General features: G+C 40.5%; 1 protein-coding gene and 1 pseudogene across 1 annotated transcript; one reads left to right on the plus strand and one right to left on the minus strand.

Moving 5' to 3' along the window:
• Nucleotides 1-8130: 8130 nt before the first annotated feature.
• Nucleotides 8131-9153, minus strand: LOC134376378 (olfactory receptor 52K1-like). The gene has a single exon (XM_063094957.1). It carries the CDS (start codon nt 9151-9153, stop codon nt 8131-8133), a length of 1023 nt encoding a protein of 340 aa, XP_062951027.1.
• A 9932-nt stretch (nt 9154-19085) lies between these two features.
• On the plus strand, nt 19086-20651 carry LOC134376380 (CCR4-NOT transcription complex subunit 11-like; annotated as a pseudogene).
• Nucleotides 20652-21307: the final 656 nt, after the last annotated feature.

The following is a 21307-nucleotide window of genomic DNA, read 5'->3' on the forward strand; positions in this document are numbered from 1 at the left end:
GATTTCTCCATTCCTGATACATTTTCACATCGTCCAGATCTGGTTACCATCTTCATGAGAAGAATAAAGAGACTTAAACTGCAACACAAGGGAATAAAGTTAAATACAAGGAAGAAAATATTTCCTGAAGATGATTTTTTTACAGGTGAGACTTCCACATGTCTGAATTAGGATAAGTCTAGTTTTATTTAGAGATAAGAGTAAACATCCACTGCTTTTGGAGAGACACTTAAACTATACCATTACTGTACTTATATTTTGGAACTGTCAACTTGAAAACATTCTCTTTACTAACCTCTTGGCATTACTAAACACTATAAATCCACATGTTATTTTTGAAATTAGTCTCCCTCAGTTTCCATGACACAGCACTCCACAGTTCTTCCTTCTCCATCCGCAACCCCACAATCCTCTCCATCTCATTGGATTATAGCTGATTCCAGGGTTCCGTGCTCTCCTCTCTTCCTTTTTCTGTACATTACCTCTGAATTGAATTCATCTATCCCCATGGTCTTAATTATTTATATACTCACATTCTTCCAAATCTGTGTTTCTAAGTCAAATATCATCCAGAAACACAAATCTGTTTTACCATTTGCTTCCTGATTGCCATCCCACACACTCAACGTGTACAAGACTGGGTTAAGTTAACCAAACCTGTTCTACCTACTTTTTGTCAATATTTTTGTGAATAACATCACTATCTACCTACCAGTCTAGAAACTTGGTTTATTCTTAAATCATTCTCATCTCTCATCCCTTTTTACTCATTCACCAATTCCTCTTGACTTTATTTTTAACCCCTCATATACTCACTCCTTTTTCTCAGCCTCCAATGTCATTGCCTTAGTACCCACTACCAACTTCTCTCACCTAGCTTGTTTACTAGATCTCTCTGTCTTTTCTATGAATCCCTTTCCAATCCACTTTCCAACCCTAAAGTCAGAAGGTTTTCCCAAAAGTGCAGATGGCATCATGTCACTCCTACGGTTTAAATTCTTCAGTGAATTTAATTCATGGTATAAAAGCATACTTCTAAGACTGGCATACAGGGTTTTCAAAGGTTATCATTTACATATTACTTTTTTCTTACAGTTGACATATTCTCTCATGTATGTTTTGCTTAGAGTTGTGTGAGTTTATTTTACATTTGTCTTTTAGTATTCTTCCTTCCTCCTCCTTTATCTGAATTGGTCCTTCTTATCTGTCTCCTGCCCCTCAGAAGGACTCATTGACTGTGTTATGTCAACACAGATTAAGTTAGGAGAACTTTGTTCTATGATCCTCTTTGCTCATCCACAATGTTTTTATTTGTTTCTATTACAGAAATCTTTTCAGTGTCTTAGTGGTTTGCTACAAGAGGAAGAACTATATCTCATTAAACTTCATAATTTCAATATAGCATTGTGGAGACTTCACTGTATAGTAAGATAAATACAAACTTTGGAGGCAGACATACTTGGGTTTAAATTCTCTCTTTCATATTCTAGGAATAAAACCTTGGCAGCCTACTTAAACATTATGAGTCTGGATTTCTTCATCTGATGGTAGAATAAATAATATCAGCCTTACAGGTTTATTGTAAATATTAATAAAATTATGTATTTAGAGTCCTGATCTATAGATTATTTTATAAATTATAGTTATTATTGTCAACATTAATAATAAAAGATGACCAAATATAAAATGAAGGGACTTTGTCCTTTTTACTTTGTCTCTATAACACTACTTCTCTGTTTCAAACTTTTGAAATGTCTGTCTTTTATCAATATGTTATAGTAATTCAGTTTCTCTGACACCCCAGTGTTAACATGAAGTACCGAATAATTTAAGTGCTCTGTTTAACCTTCTCCATGTGATTCACTCCTCAAGCATTCAAACAAAAAATTCAAAACTGGATATGTTTATGTCTGTATGTTTGTCTTAAAGACAAATGCAGTCTGAAATAATTGTATTTTTCTATGATGGAGGGGGAAGTGCACATGTATATGTAAATATAAAAAGAGTCAAGAATGACTCATTTCTTGTGCATCTGTAGACCATTCAGAGTGTCTTTTTTCATAAATCAATAATGACTATAATATTTCCCACAAATTCTGCATATGACAGCTATAAAATCTGAAATTCCTTGTGGGTATATACAGCTCAGCCTTTGTTTTTGTTACAGGTTCAACTTAATGTAACAGTGACATTTTTATGGAGATGTCCACGGGAATCTCATAATCTTACAGAAATTCACCTTTCAGTGTGCAACAATCTACAGAGTGAGAAAGTTGATTGTCTTTCTCAGCTTCCCCTCTTCTAATGCAAGTTTCAGTCTACATCTCATTTTTCAGCTGAGAAGTCAGTGTTTGTGGAAGGTACTCATGGCTTTAGTAGGAGCAGCATCATCAGAGCAGGGGGACTGATGCCAAACTACAGTGGGTAAAGGAGAGAAGCAGAAACACATGCACCTGAGCATAAGCTGCCTCTTCTTTATGCTGCATGGCTTGTGAGCCTGGAGTAGAAGCCTAGAGCTGCTTATTAAGTGTTAAAGTAGACATGAGGTCCCTCTGTGATTCTTAGAAGAAAAGCAGGAGGGACTTTATTCCCAGGAACCTAAAGGTGAAAATGTATTTAGCTCTCTGACCAGGAAGTAGAGGACAATTAGCAAAGCACTTTTGTGGCTCAACTGCTACTACTTATTCATGTAAGTTCAATACAAGAGACCATCTTCTATGAAGTTGTCCTAGAATTCTGTAACACAGCAAGATGCGTCTCCTTTCCTGCCCTACCATAATTTCTTCACTGCTTTGTCATTGCACTGATTACCTCACACTGTAAAACCCATCAGCGAGTCAGTCCTTAAAGAGTAGGGACTATGCCTTGATTATCCAGCAGTCCCAGGGTAAGCTCCAGATGTGCGTGGATTCTATTTTTTACTCAGTAACACGGGTTGAATAAACAAACATCCATATGATTAAATTAATTAATAAAGAAGTAAGTATATGAGTGTCTTAAAAAAACAGGATTTATGGAAACTTGACAAGACAGATAAGGAACTTAAGGAATAGGAAAGATGTAGCAGACCAGTGGAGTGTCTTATGAAGGGAGTACAATTGAGCCTCCAGGATCCTCACCTTAAGTATGCTGTGTGGCTGCTTCATGGCAGAAAGAGCCCTGCTGAATCTCTCTGCCAGAAGAGGCTATGATGGAATCCTAGATGTGTGTGAAAACGAGGGTGTTTCTGTGGTCACTAATAGTCATTTCTGCCACTTCCTCTAACGAACAGCGAGGCTCCTCTATGGGCTGTGACTTGTCCCTCCCTCCTTAATTTCCTTCTTAACAGTGGCCTGGACTCTATGATAGTGGGGAAAAAAGGAGAGAAGGACAGAGAGAGAGAATAGGGGAAGACACAGAAATTGTGGGTCCATGAAAATAACCTAATAAGAGAGGAATTACAGAAATTGAGCACTGAAAGGCAGAGCTCCAGGAGACGACTCTGAGACACATAGACAATAAAATATGCCTGGTACAGAGGCACTGTTCTCCTGGTCTCTGGGCTTGTCTTTGAGGATGCATCCTTTAAAGTCTAGGATCAACCTTGATGGAGACTTAGCAACATGGAGAGAACCTGGAAAAGGAGAAAATTCCTAGCATCAGGAAGATTGCACTAGAGACCTCCTTTCTCAGCTCCAGGAATACCCTGAGTCCCTAGTTCAATTTCCATGGTGACCTTCTGCCCTAGTTTGGGAGTACAAATGATAAAGAGGATTTTTTTTTTTCAGAAGGGCTGCAGAGCAGTCTCTGAAATGTCAAAGAGGAAATCAAACACATCACTCAGAATCTGTGCAGCTAAAGTTTTCCAAAAATATTAAACGTGAGTACTAACTCAGGCAAGACTTGGGTAAAGGAGGTAAATCAGCTGTATCTACATGCACTATATGTGATACTGAGGATGTCAACCAGCCCATGCTGAATGCCCTGTAAATGCCTCAGGCTGGCGATGAAAGTTTAATGAGATTGACAGGTATCTGTAAGCTCACAGGTTAGCTTGCAGCAATGTGCCCTCTCCTCATCCCTCTCTATGTTTTTTAATCTCCCTGATGGTGCCCAGGTCAGACTTGGAGAGAACAACTACTCTGACTCAAGGGAAAATAACACTACCAAGAGGTCTTCAATCAGAGGTGTTGGGAGACTCAGAGCCACACTAGGCAAGCCAAGAAGTAATCCCTACCACAAAGGCTGTGAGAAAGGCAGAAGTCAGCTGTCTATAGTCTTTCTGCACCCATAAGCCCCACAACTGACCTTATTTTCCACACATGAATTCCCATGTACCAACTCATCACTAGTTTTGTGATCTTCACCCTAAAAGGAAAGTCCACTCTTGATACTTCCCCAAGGCAGGGACGGCGGCTATGAAAAAGGTACTGGGCAGGCAGGATGTTATCAATAACTAGCAGGTCCCAGAGGACTCCCAAACACACCTGGATGAGGCCAAAGTTAACCTCCAGAGAGGCTGGAGGCACAAAGAGCTAAGGGAGTGGCCCAGGGATCTGCCCACAGGGACGGGTGGTTGGACAGAGAGGCAGAGCAGGGAGTGGCACCTGCACAGACCAGGCAGCCCACGTCTGTCCAGTGCGGATCATGTCTCCTAAGTCTGTGCATCCTGATGGCTGTGCTAGGATACCTCATTCTCATTCTTGAGGAACAGTCTTGGACCCCAGTAAGTTCTTTAATGGATGCTGTGGTTCAATGTGCTCATTCCTCCAGGTGCTAAAAGTATTGGTTGCTGGAAGCTCATAACTGAGTCACTCTCTTTTGGCCAGAGAGAGCTGCCTCACACAAGACTACTTTTCCTTCTCCAGTGCAGCTCACACCCAATGACTGGTGATGCAAGAATGTAAAGATATGACCCTCTCTCTTCAATTTGAAATAACACTGAAGGGTCATCTCAGCTCAAGAGGGCCCATGGGGTTAGCTGAGGCATCTGAGACAACTGGATCATAGTTTAACTTGTCTCACTCACTGACAGCCATCATTCCCATGCATACTTCACAATATACTTTCTGCATGTAAATCTCTGCTTTATAATCTGTTTCTAGAGAACAAACATTTATTCCTAAGGCAAATGCGTCAAGTGAGTTGAGCACTTTGCTTTTCTCATATGTAGGATTGTGACAGACCCAAGGACATCGACCCCATTGTCATGGCAAGTGTGGGATAAAGAGGATTTCTCAGACAATCCATCCCAGGATGCTCTGAATGAGAAGAACTGAGACCTCCTCTATCATATTTCCCATCACCAGGCAGACTTTCCCTTGGTCCCATCTTTAACTAAAGCAGCTACCACTCCACCCAGTGGCTACATTCTTCTTGGGAACAATGTTTCAAGTGCATAGTTCTTTCATTCATCCAGTCAATAGGTATTCCATTCACACCTGGTGTAAAGCTCCATTTACTTATATATTCAATAAATATTCAATATTTACCAATTCCAATCACTCTACTAAATAATGGGAACAACAAACAATATGATAAATTGATCCTTATGGGTCATGGGATGATATATAATAGGAACATCTTCCCAGTCTAGGGTGCTCAGGAAAGCCTGCCCTAATTCAAGTTAGTGACCAGAAAAATTGGTTAAAAGTGAAAGGAGGTGTGGGGGTAGGCTGAGAGTACAAAATACATGAGGCGGGAAGGAAAGGAACCTGGTAGTTTTAAAGACCTAAAAGAATTTTTTAAATCTGGGATTGTAGTACTCAGGAACTGAGCATAGGGTATAAGCAGAAACCTGAGCATGCAGGGTCTTTCAGGCCACATTTAAGGGCCGTGGAAAGCCATGAGAGATCTTAAGCAGAGGACTGAGACATGATCAGAATCTTATTAGTAAAATATCATCTGAGGAGAATGGATAGGAAAGGATTGAGCATGGATGGAGGGAGACCTGTTAGGAGGCAAATTCAGTGGTCCAGAGAGGTTCAAAGATATGTCATGGGGGTGGATGGATGATATAAGTATCTCCGGGGATAAAGAAATCAAGAATATGAAAAACTAGATTGTTCAATGATTTATCCACACAAATACTGATGTCTACCACTAGGATCACAGGTGGCCAAAAAATAGAGAAGATCTTGACCATATCACCATTTAATGAACGAGAGTAACAGGAGCGATAACAGCAACTAGGAGTGGTGGAGAAGGATATACATGAATGACATGAACCTCAAGGAAGCACCAGTCTGTGCTTGCTTGTTTGCTTCTCTGTTTTTACAAAAACAAACAAGCAAAAAAAAAAAAAAGAAAGAAAAAACCTGAGCACCCTGTTTGAAAACAAGGACACCACCAAACCAGAGGTAGAAGACGTATGAGAAAATAAATGGTCCACACTTAGCAGAAAGTATAACGTTTTCATCAGATGTTAAATGGGAGTAATGATAGCACCAGCTTTGCCTGTTGTGAGCATTAAATGAGAGAGTGTATGTGCAAAGTTTTTAATCTCAAGAACTCAGGGTACCATGGAAAAAGAGAGGAAAACATAAGAACTGCACTTATTAGCAAGATTTTTCACTAATACAACGTATTCAGAGTAGGACTGTTCAAAACTAGTTTGCCCAAAACACTTAGAGACCTCACAGCAGTGAGTCTGTCTTATAAAAGGAATTATGCTCTCCAGTGTCTCTGCATAGTGTCCAAAATACCACCATTTGAAACTATAACCTTTGAAAAGACTAAGTTAAAGTGATGTTAGTCACAGTGATGGTGGTGAAGACAGTAGCATTGTAATGACTGTGATGGCAATGCTTTATTTTATTTATTCACCAAAATATAATGAAAGACTACTGTTATGAAAATGTATGTATCCTTTTGCTCAAAAACACATACTATGTTATTGTCACTGATGAAGAAATACACTAGCAGCAACACAGTCTATTAAAATAATGAGATTTTATATTACACAAACATTTATTAATAGCATATCAAATGCCAGGAACATACTCAGAATACAATGGAAATCACTATCTAGTAGGGATGGGGGACAGATCACTCATCCAATCAAAAATACACATATGTATAAATACAAATTATTATGGTTAATAAAAGAAACATACACAGTGCCCTGAGATCAGAAAACAAGTTACTTTAAGTAGTTTAAAAAATCTTCTGCACTGAGGTTTGAATTGAGGTTCAAGATAAGTAGAAGTGGCAAAGATAAGAACAGGGAGATGCATTTCCATGAGGAGGAGCCTAGACAACCCCGGTGGAGGGAGCAAACACATCCGAGGAACTAAAGAAGAGCATTTACGGGTATACGTACAAGTAACACTCAAACAACGCTACATATATTTCAAGGATATGTAAATGCTTAAAAATATTACACACACATTAAAGTGAGTGTCAATGGTAGAAACCAGGAAAGGCTAGAGAATTAGGAATAAAGACAGAAAACAAACCAACAGAACAAGAATTAGAACAATAATTACTATGTGCAATATACTTAGGAGTAGGGTTAACTCAGGTATCTCTACCTGAGACTAAAAATGATGAAATAGAAGAAGAATTATCATTACTTGCAGGGATTAAAAATATATAATACTATATGAGTCGTAGAGGGTCATCCCTCTCAAAAGAGGACTGAAAAAGTACACAGAATAAGAAACCAAGCTTTATTTGCAATTCTGGAGTCAGATAGAGCATGAATATTTTAAAAGTTTCTCTCATAAACCTGAACTCTAAATTATCTCCATGGTTTTCCACTCCTCTTTCTCTGAAGCCACAGTTCTCTGGTAGAGAGGCCTGTCCACTCCCAGGGACAGGCAGAGCGTGAATGCCATAGAGGTGGGAGGTGCCCCATTTTTTCATATATACAAAATAGGCATCCAGTTAATCTTTCCCTGAGCTCCTAGGTCATTTGAATCCAGGTTCCATCGAAGTTCTAACTGTTTCTTAATTGCCTAATGCATTTATCTCATCAACAAATATAAACCATAAACTTAGAGGAAAAAGATATCACAAAATTACTTGTTGATTGACCAACTGAGATATCTCAGTCCTTCTTAGTTTTCCATCCCAATATCTAAATACCATAGGCCTCAAAAGACATTTCTCAACTTTCAAACACTCAGAATAAATTCATTTGCTTTCTCTTCACCGTCCCCACCAGTGGGGGGGGTGGGTCCTCCCTGGTCCCTGAGGTCTAATGAATAAGAACCATAATGAGGTGGGCTCCATCTGCTTGAGACTCAGAATTGTAAACAGCCGCTCCCGAATCTGCTTCATCTTGACCCCATAGACAATGGGGTCCAGTGCAGGGGGAAAGAGCAAGTAGAGATTGGCAAGGATAACTTTGGCAGCAGAAGCTGTGGGTGGCCCAAATCGCTGCATGACCACAGAAAGAAAACCTGGTCCATAGAAGAAAAGGATGACACAGACATGTGCTGTGCATGTGCTGCCTGCTTTAGCACGTGCCTCAGGTGAAGGAAAATGCATCACAGTCCTCACAACCTGCCCATAGGAGTAAGCAATAAAGGCCACATCCCCCACACCAAGAAAGATTGCCACGGCAAAGGCATAGAGGTTGTCCACAGTGGTGGCCCCACAGGCCAGCTTCACTACTGCCATATGTTCACAGTAGGTAAAGGCAATTGTGTGTGAGCCACAGTAGGGCAGCCGATGAGCCAGGCTTGGAAAAGAGATGGTCAGTCCCACACCTCGCAGCACCACCAGGCCTCCAACCTTGGCGACAACAGCTGGGGTAAGGATGGTTGCATAACGCAGTGGATTACAGATGGCCACAAAGCGGTCCAGGGCCATGGCCACCAGCACCCCTGACTCCATGGCAGAGAACGCATGGATGAAGAACATCTGGAAGAGACAGGAGTGGGAGCCGATGGCTGTGGCACCAAACCAGAAAATGGCCAGCATCTTGGGCAGCGTGGAGAGGGAGAGGACCAGGTCAACAAATGAGAGCATGGCGAGAAAGAAAAACATAGGCTGGTGAAGGCTGCGCTCTGTCCAGATGAGAAAAAGCAGGACACCATTCCCAGTCAGTGCCAGGAAAAACATGAAGCAAAATGGAAGTGAGATCCAAATGTGGGCAGCGGTCAGTCCTGGGATGCCAGCCAAGAAGAAAGTATGTGGTAAAAGGTAAGAACTATTGGAAAGAACCATCGTCATCATCTCACATGAAAGAACAAAGGGCCACTGCAAAGAAAGGGATGCAAGTGAGATTCAATGTTGTGGGGTTGGGAGCTTGGGATGTATGGTCTCACTATCACCATCACTATGAAATCACTCTCCCCCAGAGTTCTCAGAAAAAAAGTCAAAAATAATTTTCAGTTGAGTCAATATTTCTGCAAGATCTTCAAACACAGAAAAGGCAAGTCAGTGGGAAATGCATTGAATAAGATGTTACCAGTGGGAAATGGGTTGGACAAGAAGTTCAAAAACCAGGTTCCAGGATGAAATATTTCACAATATGTGGTACTTGGGGCAATTCACACAGCCAGATTTAAGCAGATGCCCAGGAATTGTTGTTGAATAAAAATTATTCCCATCAAGCTCCGATTCTCTAGTTCTGAATGCTGGTGCTTGATTTAATCTGTACTGACCTCAGATTAAATTAGTTAACTAGATTTATCCCACTAACCTTCATCTGAAACTGCCAAAAATCCCAACATCTGGAAAATCCCTTAATTTGAAGACATCCCGCTCTCCCAAGCTTTACTTGACTGACAAGTTTATAGAATAATATGGTCCCTGATGGCTTCGACATTAATCAGGCTCTTCCTTGGATTATTCCCATCCGTTTCATTTGCTTCTCTGCCCAGTATCTCAATGGCTGTCTGACTTCACCACCTCCTATATCTCCTTCTCCTTTTCGGTGGTGCTGTACAAAGCTAAACACAAAGTTCAGAGTTATGGTGACCTGGAGTAAACAGAAGTTCTTGATAATAATAATGTGAAAGCCAAAGAATTCTATATAACAGCCACCTTACTGAGAAAATCAGCAGGTGTGCCCTCCGGCTCCTCTTTTCAGGCTATCGCATTAAAATTGTATGCATGTCCCCAACACGTACCAAGTCCAATACCATCATTTTTTAGGTTAGAAAACTGAGGTCTGGAAAGGAGTAAGTTGCCCAGGGTCACAGCTCTCTATATTAACAGAATCAAACCACAGCTCACATTCACTGACCCCCAAGATAGGTGGACATCATCTTGTCTCTGTGTTATCAGTGGCCACTGTGGGGTCGAAGAAGAACCTACAGGACCCTGCAGTGGCCACCACTAACACAGAGACAGGATGGCCAAGGGTGGGCAGTATAGAGACATCAAATAACAGGGCACAGAAGAAATGATTTAGGGATTAACAACCCCAATACCTCAAGTACTACAATCCTGTCAAGTGAAAGACGAACACGGGGACACAAAGATACCTGGCTCGAGGATTTGAAAAGATTTTGGAATGTAAGAAAAGTGATTCACACTCTGGGCATAAAAGGTGCAGCCAAATTGATCTTACAGCCTCAACAACAGCAAGAAGAGGTCTCTAAGCATCAAGGAAAGAAGTGGAAGTCTTCCCACAGAGCATAGTCCAAGAAAGAAGAAACAGCACAGCTCTAAAACAGCCAAGAAAGTTTGGGCTCTGAGAGAAACCACATGATTATTGCCCGTATTTTCAAACCACAGCTGATGAGGAGACTATGTGATGACAACAGAAGATGTGAGGGCTGGGACAATAGGAGACAGTGATTGGACATATAGTTATGGAGTCATAGAATAAATTCAACCAGGAGTCAAGATCCCTGTCCAGAGTCTATTTCTGCCATGTATCGGCTGTGTGACATTAAGCAAAGCATCTAGCCATTTTCAAATCTTAGTTTCCTTAAATGTGAAATGAGTATACTAAAATCTACCTCACAGAATCATTGTTAGAATGAAACGAGATGTAATATCTGAAATTTCTGGCAAATGCTGAAAATATTATTATTGCTGTTATTATTATTATAGTCACTGAATTATAAGTAATAAATGGTGAATTAGGAGCAGTCTGGTTATGACTATAGAAACTTTCAAAATCGAGAGACAACCCATTTGACTGGGCAAAGACAACCAGATAGATACATCCCATGGGTGGATGATGTGTAGAACTGGAGAGACCCAGCCAAAAACACTATATCCTCCCCCACATTGCTTCCTTCTTTTTTCCTCTCAGCAACCCCAGAGTGTGGTATTGGGAGAGCAATGAGTAGTATTAAGAAATGTGACTCTGATAACCTGAACATCTGCTACAAATTATCCTCAAAGCAGCCCATCCTTAAGCTTCTGTCTTCAGAACATTGTAAGAAATCATTATACCTGTTGCCCCAACTCTCCCCTCAGGGCCCAAATGTCCCTAAGCATATCCTTGTGCCTCAAGGAAAGTTCTGACTCAGTAAGCTCAACTCTACTACCTCCACCAGAGAAGTAGGTAAAGGGAGACAATGGATCTGGAACCAAAGGAATTAGGGACTCAAGATTTAGAAGCCTTCACAAGTGTTTTCTTATGACTCATCCTGTGGGCTTTTAAAGAGAAGCAGGCTTCCACATGGCCCATTGCTAACCCAGGATTAGAAGGATGTTTGCCTGCTTTAGAGTGAGGAATTCACACATACCCAATTCCTCCCTCGCCTGTTTCATACAACACCAAAGGTCCAGAGAGGCTCCTGACAATGGACACAGTATTGCTCTATTTCTGATTTCTCCTAGTGACATCAAGAGCATGCAGTTACCCCCTAGACAACCTATCAGATTTGCAGATCTGGGAAAATTGGGGGAGAGTTAATAGGTGGATGTAGCCTGTGTATATTTCTTTTCCTTGGGCCTATCCTTAGACATTACTCACCGAGGAGCTGCACCGATTGACCTACAAGGGGATGAGAAGCTAAGCTACCAGTCAGATCCCAAAAACAGGTATTTAATGAACACCCTTTTAAGCATTGCCTGTAGAGATCCAAGATAAAGCTCCCACTACCTAGACACCAATTAGTATTTCTGCCTCCTCTTCAAACAAAGTTCTAACAAGGTCTCTTCCTCTGATTGGGGCTCAAGGGAACAGCCCTAACAGAGAATATTTTGAACAGCACTCTCCAGGGTGTCTTGCCAAGAGGGGGCCAACACTCTGCAGCCAGGAGCTAGGGGAGGTTTTCTGTCATGGGGAATAGAACTACCTGGCTTGATGGTCCAGAAAGATCTGATCTAGGGAGGGTGAGAGAGAAAGCAGGGAGATGAGGAAGGGCATGCCCAGAACCAGCCTAGAACATTACCTAGGAGACCATGAGTGGATTAACATGTAGATAAGACCATGAAGGGATGAATATGTGGGAGCTTTTATGAAAAGGGAGAACCTGGCCAACAAATAAGATTGAAGAAAATAGCAAGTGTTTCCTGGGCCTACGCTTGAAACGGTAGGTACAAGACTAAGCCAAGTCCCGTAGGTACTGTTACCATATGTTATCTGACACTGGTGAAATTACTCAACAACTCTGGCCTTCTTAACTGATCTCCCTGCAACTGACTCTCTTCTTAGCCACCAAAATCACTCCTGGAAACAGTATCAGATTAATCTGTGCGAGGGTATCTAAGACTATGAAGAATTTGGACATTACATTCGGTAGAGAGGAATTGGATAACTGAGTGTGTTCAGCCTCCATTGGACAAGACTTATGGTGGCATGCATGATTCTTCATGAATTCTTCAAGTTCAGGAAAAAGTTCCGGGTCAGGAAATATTTTGTTTTATGAAGCCAGAGGAAAAGCAAGAACAAATGCATACAAATTTATCCTCAGCCAGACCTGTGTGTTTTCAGAATGACAATCCCTTATCAGAAAGACAGAGGTCAACACAGGATATATCAGAAGAGAACAGTGCGGGGTTGATTGGGAATGGTCATTACCCAGAATCAGATCATCCACTTAGGAGAGCCATGTTCTAGGGATACTAACCCAGTCCAGAGAGAATGAGAAGACATAGCAGGTGTCAAGATTAAGAACATTAACATCAAACATCCAGTTTTATGTCAAAAAAAAGCCAAGCTTGATAACAATGAAGTTAGGACAGATGATGCTAGGATACCTCTGAGACAGCAGGAGACAGGTATTATGAAATAGCAAGACACCAGCCTGGAAACCCAGTGGAGAAGGAGGGAGTAGCAGGACAAATAACAAGAACAATACATAAACCATTCAAGAGGAACTGAGGAGATGGACAGGTAACCATAACAGGAACCAAGGCCCAAAAAATAAAGAAAAGTCTTAGAACAGGGACATTCAATTAGTGTGAATATGGACCACATGACTGAAACTCTTAAACCTTCATCTGAAGTCAGAAATTGTATAAAACATCAAGAGAGGTGGATAAGGCTGAAGCTCCAAACACAATCGAGAATATCTGGATCAATGATACAGACCAAATATATGTACATATATATCCTGGATTTCTCTTAAGGTTCTGGAAAGAAAAAATCCCCACTGTACCAATTGAGGGTGGGAAATCCTTTTATGGTAACTGAAAGGTAGGACCTTAAAGAGGTGATTAGGTTGTAGGACCATGCCATAGTGAATGGATTAAAAATGTTGGTCATAGGTATGGTTCTGAGGGCTACAAAAGGAGAGCAGATGAGAGGTTAGTTTCTCTCTGTTCTGCCGTTTCTGCCCTGTGAGACCCCTGAGTCACTGTCGCCACTGCCGAGCCTCAGAAGATATTTTCCCTGGACTTTGGACTTACTAGTCTCTGAAACTGTAAGCAAAAAAATTTGTTTTGTTTATAAATTACCCAGTTCCAGGTATTTTGTTATAAGCAAAAGAAACGAACTAATACACAGGGGTACAAGCAAAAATTTGTGGCCACACCTTGAAAAAATGGAAACGACTTGAAGAGAGACCATCAAATTATATCTCTGGGGATCAGGAATGTCTTCACAAATGAGGCAACATTTAGAGAGAAAAGTTAAAGAGTGGGAATAGAATGTTCCAGAATGACTCACTAGCTTTAAAAAGGACACCAAAACTCAGGAAGTAAGAAATTATTGATGACCATTGTATTAGTCTGTTTCCATTGCTTATAACAAAATATTGGGAACTGGGTAATTTATAAAGAAAATGAAGTTAATTGCTTACAGTTTCTGAGGCTGAAAAGTCCAAAGTCCATCTGGATGTGGCAACAGTGACCCAGGGGTCTCACATTGCAAGATGGTGGAAGCAGAAAGAGCAGAGAGAGAGAAAGACAGACTCTCCTCTTTTAAAGCCCTCAGAACCATGCCGCTGACCACCATTTTTAATCCATTCACTACACATGGTCCTGTAATCCAATCACCTCTTCAAGGCTCCACCTTTCAATTGCCATAATAGGAGTTCCCACCCTATCAATAGTTACAAGGGAGCTAAGTTTCTAATACATAAAACTTGGGGGACACATTTCAAGCTTCAATGAGTTTTGGGGGGACATAATTCAATCCACTACAAACATCTAAGAGATCCATGATAAGGGAGCAATGGAGAGGGAGTGTTTTGAAAGGAAGGTTGGGCCCAGACTGTAAGAAGCCCTACATGCTCTTCTAAAGAGCACTACATTTTGGGCCGGCCCCGTGGCTCACTCGGGTGAGTGTGGTGCTGTTAGCGCCGAGGCCACGGGTTCAGATCCTATATAGGGATGGCCGGTGCGCTCACTGGCTGAGCATGGTGCGGACGACACCAAGCCAAGGGTTAAGATCCCCTTACCAGTCAAAAAAAAAAAAAAGAGCACTATATGTTAAATAAAAGGTCGAGGAAGACAACAGAACAGACAAGGAAGCTGTTTAAGTAGGGCAGTGATATTAATGCATTAGTGCTATAATATATTTCTTTCATAGTATTCTGGGCATAAGAAGAAGCTGGTGATATTAGAGTGGGGAAGAATTGGTAAGATCCTGGAGTAGAGCAGTGGCAATGTAGTAAAAAAGAGGAAATTTAATCAAGGCTTTACTGATAAATTCTATCAAATATTTAAGAAAGAAATAATAACAATTCTATGCAAATTTTTAGAAAATAGGGGTAAAAAAGGGAACACATTCCAACTCATGTTATGAGACCAGTTTTAATCTGATAACAAAATCAGCACATTATAGGATAAGAAAACTCATATCAATATCCCTCATAAAAGATGCATAAAAATTCTTAACAAATTATTAGCAAATCATATTCAGCAATATATAAAAAGAATAATATATCAGAAGTAAATGGGGCTTATCCCAAGAATGCAAGATAATTTATAATTTAAGTGATCAATTTAGAGAGCTGGCTGGTTAGTTAGAGTACAGTATTGGTTAGAGCACAGTGTTGTTACACCAAGACCAAGGGTTCAGTTCCACTTACTGGAAAAAAAATCAATTTAATTCACGACATTAACAAAATAAGAAGAAAAACCATACATCTCATTTAATAGAGGCAAAAATAAATCTATTATACAAAAGCCAACATTTAATATTTAAAAAAAAAACTCTCAGCATACTAGAAATAATAGGGAACCTCCCAAACATGATAAACAGCATCTATGAAAAACATAAAGCTAACATTACACATAATGGTAAAATACTGAAGGCTTTCCCCCTGGAATGAAGATTAAGGCAAGAACACCCACTCTCACCTCTTCCATTCAACATTGTACCGGAGGCCCTAGTAACGGAAATAAGAAAAGAAAAAGAAAAAACAAATTTACACATATTGAAAAGAAACAAGTAAAGTAGTTATCATTTAAAGACAATATGACCATATGCACAAAAGCCTAAAATATATACTAATAAGTAAATACAGCAGTGTCATAAGATACAAAGTCAATAACAAATTTATTGTATTTTTATATACTAGATATCAAAAACCTGGAAAAGTTAATTTATAAATTTATTATTTACAATAGCATAAAAATATAAAATATTCAGGGATAAATTTACTAAAGTATATATGAGTTTCTACACTGAAAATTAGAAAGCATTGCTGTGAGAAATGACAGAAGATTTAAATTAATGAGAGAAATGCCTTGTTCATTTATTGGAAAACTTAATATTACTGAGATGTCAAGTCATCCCAAATTGATCTATAGATTTGATGCAATCACAAACAGAATCTCAGGTGGCTTTTCTGTTTGTAAAATTTGTACAGCTAATTTTAAATGTTTTATGTAAGTCAAAGACCATAGAATAGTCAAAACAATTTTGGAAACTCTTTAGAAATGATCAAAGTTGGAGAACTGGCATTATCTGATTTCCAGAATTACTATAAATCTACAATAATTCAGACAGTGTAATACTGGTATAAGGATAGATATATATAGATCAATGGAACAGAAAAGAGAGTCCAGAAATACACACACACATATATAGCCCATTGGGATTTTTAGTAAAGTCTCAAGGTAAAGAAAATGTAAAATGATACTCTTCAATAAGTCATGCTGAAACAACTGGATATTCATAAGCTTTAATCTTCCCCTTTCATCACACAAAAATTAACTTAAAGTGGATCTTATACCTAACATAAAAGCTAAAACAATAAACTTTGGGGGGAGAAAAAAAACCCATAAGATAAAATCTTTGCAATCTTGTGTTTGGGAAAGATTTCTTCAACAGCACATGAAAAATATGAACCATAAAATGAAAATTGATAAATTGGAATTCACTAATATTTTACAATTCTGCTCTTCAAAAGACACCATTAAGAAAACGAAAAGGCAAGCTACAGACCGAGTGAAAACATTTTGCACTACATATGTCTAAGAAAAGACTGGAATCCATGTTATATTATGAATTCCTGCAAAGAAATAATATGAAAGAAAGCCCAAACAAAAACTCCTAAAATATTTGAACAGACACTTCTCAAAGGAAAAAATTTGAAGAACCAACAAACTCGAAAAAGCACATGAAAATATGTTCAGTATCATCAGTCATCAAATACTTGTGAATTAAAACCACATTTACAATAGCAGACCAATCAGAATGGTCAAAATTAAAAACACTGACAATACCAAGTGCTGACGAGGATGCAGAGCAACTGGAATTCTCATACATTGATGGTGGGAATGTAAAATGATACAATTACTTGGGAAAACAATTTGGCAGAGTTGTTTCTATAAAACCAAACAAACATTTACTATAGAACCCAGTAACTTTAAGTGCTTACCCAAGAGAAATGAAAGTTTTTAATCCAAAAATAATCCAGTTTGAGTTCCAGTCAAGACGGCAGAATAGACGGTTCCCAGCATCACTCTCTCCCACAAATCAACCAATTTACAACTATAAAAACAGCCAAGCTGGAGGTGTTGGAGCTCAGGGGAAGAGGAGGAGAGACCTGTGGAGTTCATGAAGGTGGGAGAAATCACAATGAGAGAGAAAAAAAACTGCTCTCAGTGTTTCAGGCCACAGCCGCTTTAAAGCTGGAGCTGATGAGTGCATGGAACAAGAGCTGGCAGAAGCCACAGCTGTGTCCCTCAGACGGAATTACTTGGAGGCAGCAGGAGAGAAGAGGGCCTTGGCGGCCCCCAGGACAACAAAACCACTAATAGTGTTCCTGTGGACCCACACAGGAGCGAGGAGCCAGAACGATTGAAAAAAGGGAGCCATTCAGAGGCCCGTGAGTCATCGCAAGGGACCGGTGCAGGGCCTGTCCCATGGGAAGTGTTTGGAGCACGGGCAGTGGGGGAGACGGGCCCACCAGGAAAACACTGGGGCACAGCAAGTACAGCCGACCCACCCCCAAATCAGCACAGGACCACTCAGAGGAGACTGGTCAGGAATGCAGAATTGCATGGGTTGCACTTTGATGAAAAACCTCAAGCTCAGATCAGAGTTTCTAAACAACGTAGACCCACCAGGTCTCGGGAGAGCCGGAAGTACCTATAAGGTCGACTGTTAAACCCTGAACTACACAAAAAGCCTTCTCTAGGGAAATAGCAGCAAAGCAGCAATTTAGCTCAACCACACAGCTCAAGTACTGGTTCCCACAGGAAGTTCCCCCGTTTTAGAAGTAAGTAAAGGACAAAAAATTAGTCCTGGGCCACGCACACCACCAGCACATTGGGGCCTGTCTGGGAACTAGAGGCTTGGAGCTGGGGACTGGACCCCATCCCTACATCCAGTCACACCACACCAGTGCCTCGGGGCCTGCCTGGGGACCCAAGGCATGGAGCCAGGGACCAGACACCCCCTACAACCAGGCATACCACCAGTGCCAAGGAGCATGCCAAAAACATCACCTCCATGTGGGTGGCCCACCTCAGCTACCACAATAACCATGTCTGCCGTGAAAGCGGCTAGACGCCACAACCACCATGCAGATGGTCTGCCAACCACTGGAGTGCATTGACACAAGGAGAGTCACCAGCAGAGATAAAGAAAAGAAGAGGATATCTCTCTCCACAAAGCCCATTTCAGAGGGACAGAAGAACCATCAGCTGTTGATGATAATATTGAGGGACCTGATCATACCTCTCAGCATTGGACAGATCATCTAGGCAACAAATCAACAGAGTAACCATTATTCTTTCAGAAGGAGAGAAGAAATCTAGGGTAATTAGAGGGGGGAGGGGGAGGGGAGAGATCGGCCAATGGGCATAAATAATAATTATGATTTGTAACAAATATATATGCTAATAATATTGATTTGATCAACATATCTCAATGTTGAACCCAAAAAATTTGTATAATCAATTTTGATTCAATAAAATGAATTTTAAAATAAAATAAAATAATCCAGTTTATTCGTGTTTTATGTTCTGTTTATGTCCTATTTAAGAAATTTTTGGTAGGTTTCTGTAGGTCTAGAGAGGAGCTGGCAAGTCTGGGAAATGCCACCGGTGGTTCTCATCACAGACTGCATGTTAGAGTCACCTGGGGAGGTGTTTTCATTTTTTAATACCGGCCTCAGATCCTCTGGAGGAGGGGCCAGATACTAGTACAGTATTTTAAGGGGTCCCCAGGGGGTTCTAGTGTTCAGCCAGGGCCCAGAATCAAGGGCCCTAGGGCAGGTTAAGTAAAGGGTGGCACGTCAAACAATTTTATTGGAAACATTTTCTCAAAACTTTGTTAAACGAAAACCACCATGTACAAAAAGCTCATGTGCAAAATGAGTCCACTTCTGCAAAAAGGATTTTTACATCCTGTAACTCCACCAGAAAAATTTTTTTCTTTCCCAGCTGATGCTGGCACCCCCAAGGGAATTCTTCAAAAAGACGCCTCGCCAGATTGTGTTGATGGATGTCAAAAACATGGACCAGTCGGTGGACATTAGCAGGCTTTAACTAGCTTTGGGTGAATGCCAGTCTGAAATGCCAACCCAAAATAAAGCTAGCTTTCCTAGTATTCTCAGTGACCCAGACCTGGATTCTTCTAATTCTGGATTTGACAGTTCAGTTGCCTCTCAGATCATGAAAGCTTTAGTCAGTGGACCAAGACCACTTGTGAAGGTTAATTCTAGATGTCAGCTTGGTTAGATGAAGGAATGCTGAGAAACCTGATAAAGCAATCTTCTCAAGTGTGTCCATGAGGGTGTTTCCAGCAGAAATTAGTATGAGAGTCTGAGTGGCCTGGGTGCGAAAGACCCACCCTCAGTTTGGGTGGGAACCATCCAATCCACTGGGGGTCTGGAAAGAACAAAAGACAGAGGAAAGAGGTGAAGCTCTCTCTCTCGATCCACGGGAGCTGGGACACACTCTTCTCTCCTGTCCGTGGACATCAGAGCTTGAGACTCTTCAGCTTTTGGGTTCCAGAACTTACACCAAGGACACCATCAGCTTCCCTGGTTTTGAGGCCTTTGGACTTGGACTGAGCCACACTACCGGCATCCAGTTTATAGATGGCCTATCGTGGGACTTTTCTTCATAGCCATGTGAGCTAATTTCCCTAATAAATCCCTCTCGTATAATAATAACACATCCTATTGATTCCATCTCTCTGGAGAACCCTGACTAATACACCAACTATTGAAAAACATTTTTGGCCAGAGTTTATTTGCCCACCACTTCCCTTCCACATTTGCCAGGAGAAACTGGCTTGGCTGAATCTCATGGAGCCTGAACATGCGATCCAGTGAAATAAGTCTATGTGTGTCAAGAACAGCACTGGTATGGAGATCAAGTGAATCATTGTCAAAGCCTTCAAAAGCCCCTTATCTTCTCCACAACAAACACAGCTCCTTGGTGAGTTGGAAAAAGACCCCAAACTTGTTCGTCATATGTGCCTCACTCCAGCCAAACTTCCTGACTTAGTGAAAAACTTCCTTCCAGTGGCTATAGAATTGTTGCTGAAATTAATACAGTCAAGCCAGATCACTGAGTATTTCTGCATCCTAGTCAATGTGGACATGTCCTTACATTCAATGGAAGTTGTAAATGGACTAACTATAGCTGTTGATCTACCTCCTGAATTTATTCACCATTACATATCAAATTGCATCTCTACGTGTGAAGAAATTCGGTGTGTCTTGTGTGTGTCTCTCCAATCCTTGATCCATAACAAAATTATTAATGTGGAGGACTTGTTTATAGAAGTGCAGGCATTCTGTATTGAATTCAGTAGGATATGAGAAGCTGCCGGCCTTTTCTGGTTGTTGAACACATTGGATTTGGATACTGGAGAAACACCTTCAGAGACCAAAATGTCAAAATAATACCTCATCATAACCAACCCATTTATTCAGCTGTACTGTGACTTAGCTTTAAAAACTGTTAAAACCCTGAATGGATTGCTTGTCCTAATGTACATAAATAACACTTTATATACCAAAAAAAAAGAAAGAAATTTTTGTCCACCCCAAGGTTGTGAATATATTTTTGTATGCTCTCATCTAGAAGTTTCATTGTTTTTAACCTTTCACTTTCAGTCTTGAAATGACTTTTGTGTATACGCAAAGAATCAAGATTCATTTTTCCCTGTGAATAGCCTATTGACTTAGTATATATTACTAAAAAGACCGTCCTTTCACTGTTTTATAGTTTTATCTTTGTCATAAACCAAGTGTTTATATATGTATAGGATTATCTTTTGACTCTCCTCTTTTTCAGTAATTCTTTTGTTTCATTTTTTTGAAAAAAAAAAGCAGGATCAAGATCCTGAAGCATTTCTTCAAAGAATTGTAAGAGGAGATGAAACTTGGCTTTACTAGTATGATCCTGAAGCCAAAGCACAATCAAAGCCATGGCTACCAAGAGGTGGAAGTAGTTCAATCAAAACAAAAGTGAATGAGGGGCAGCCCATGGCTCACTCAGGAGAGTGTGGTGTGGATAACACCAAGGCCACGGGTTCGGATCCTATATAGGGATGGCC

This window comes from Cynocephalus volans, chromosome 4 (assembly GCF_027409185.1).
Source record: "Cynocephalus volans isolate mCynVol1 chromosome 4, mCynVol1.pri, whole genome shotgun sequence".
In the NCBI taxonomy this organism is placed as follows: domain Eukaryota; kingdom Metazoa; phylum Chordata; class Mammalia; order Dermoptera; family Cynocephalidae; genus Cynocephalus; species Cynocephalus volans.

Bases quoted from the DNA above. Each gene is read 5' to 3' on its own strand.
- LOC134376378 (XM_063094957.1), bottom strand. From the start codon at position 9,153: ATGGTTCTTTCCAATAGTTCTTACCTTTTACCACATACTTTCTTCTTG.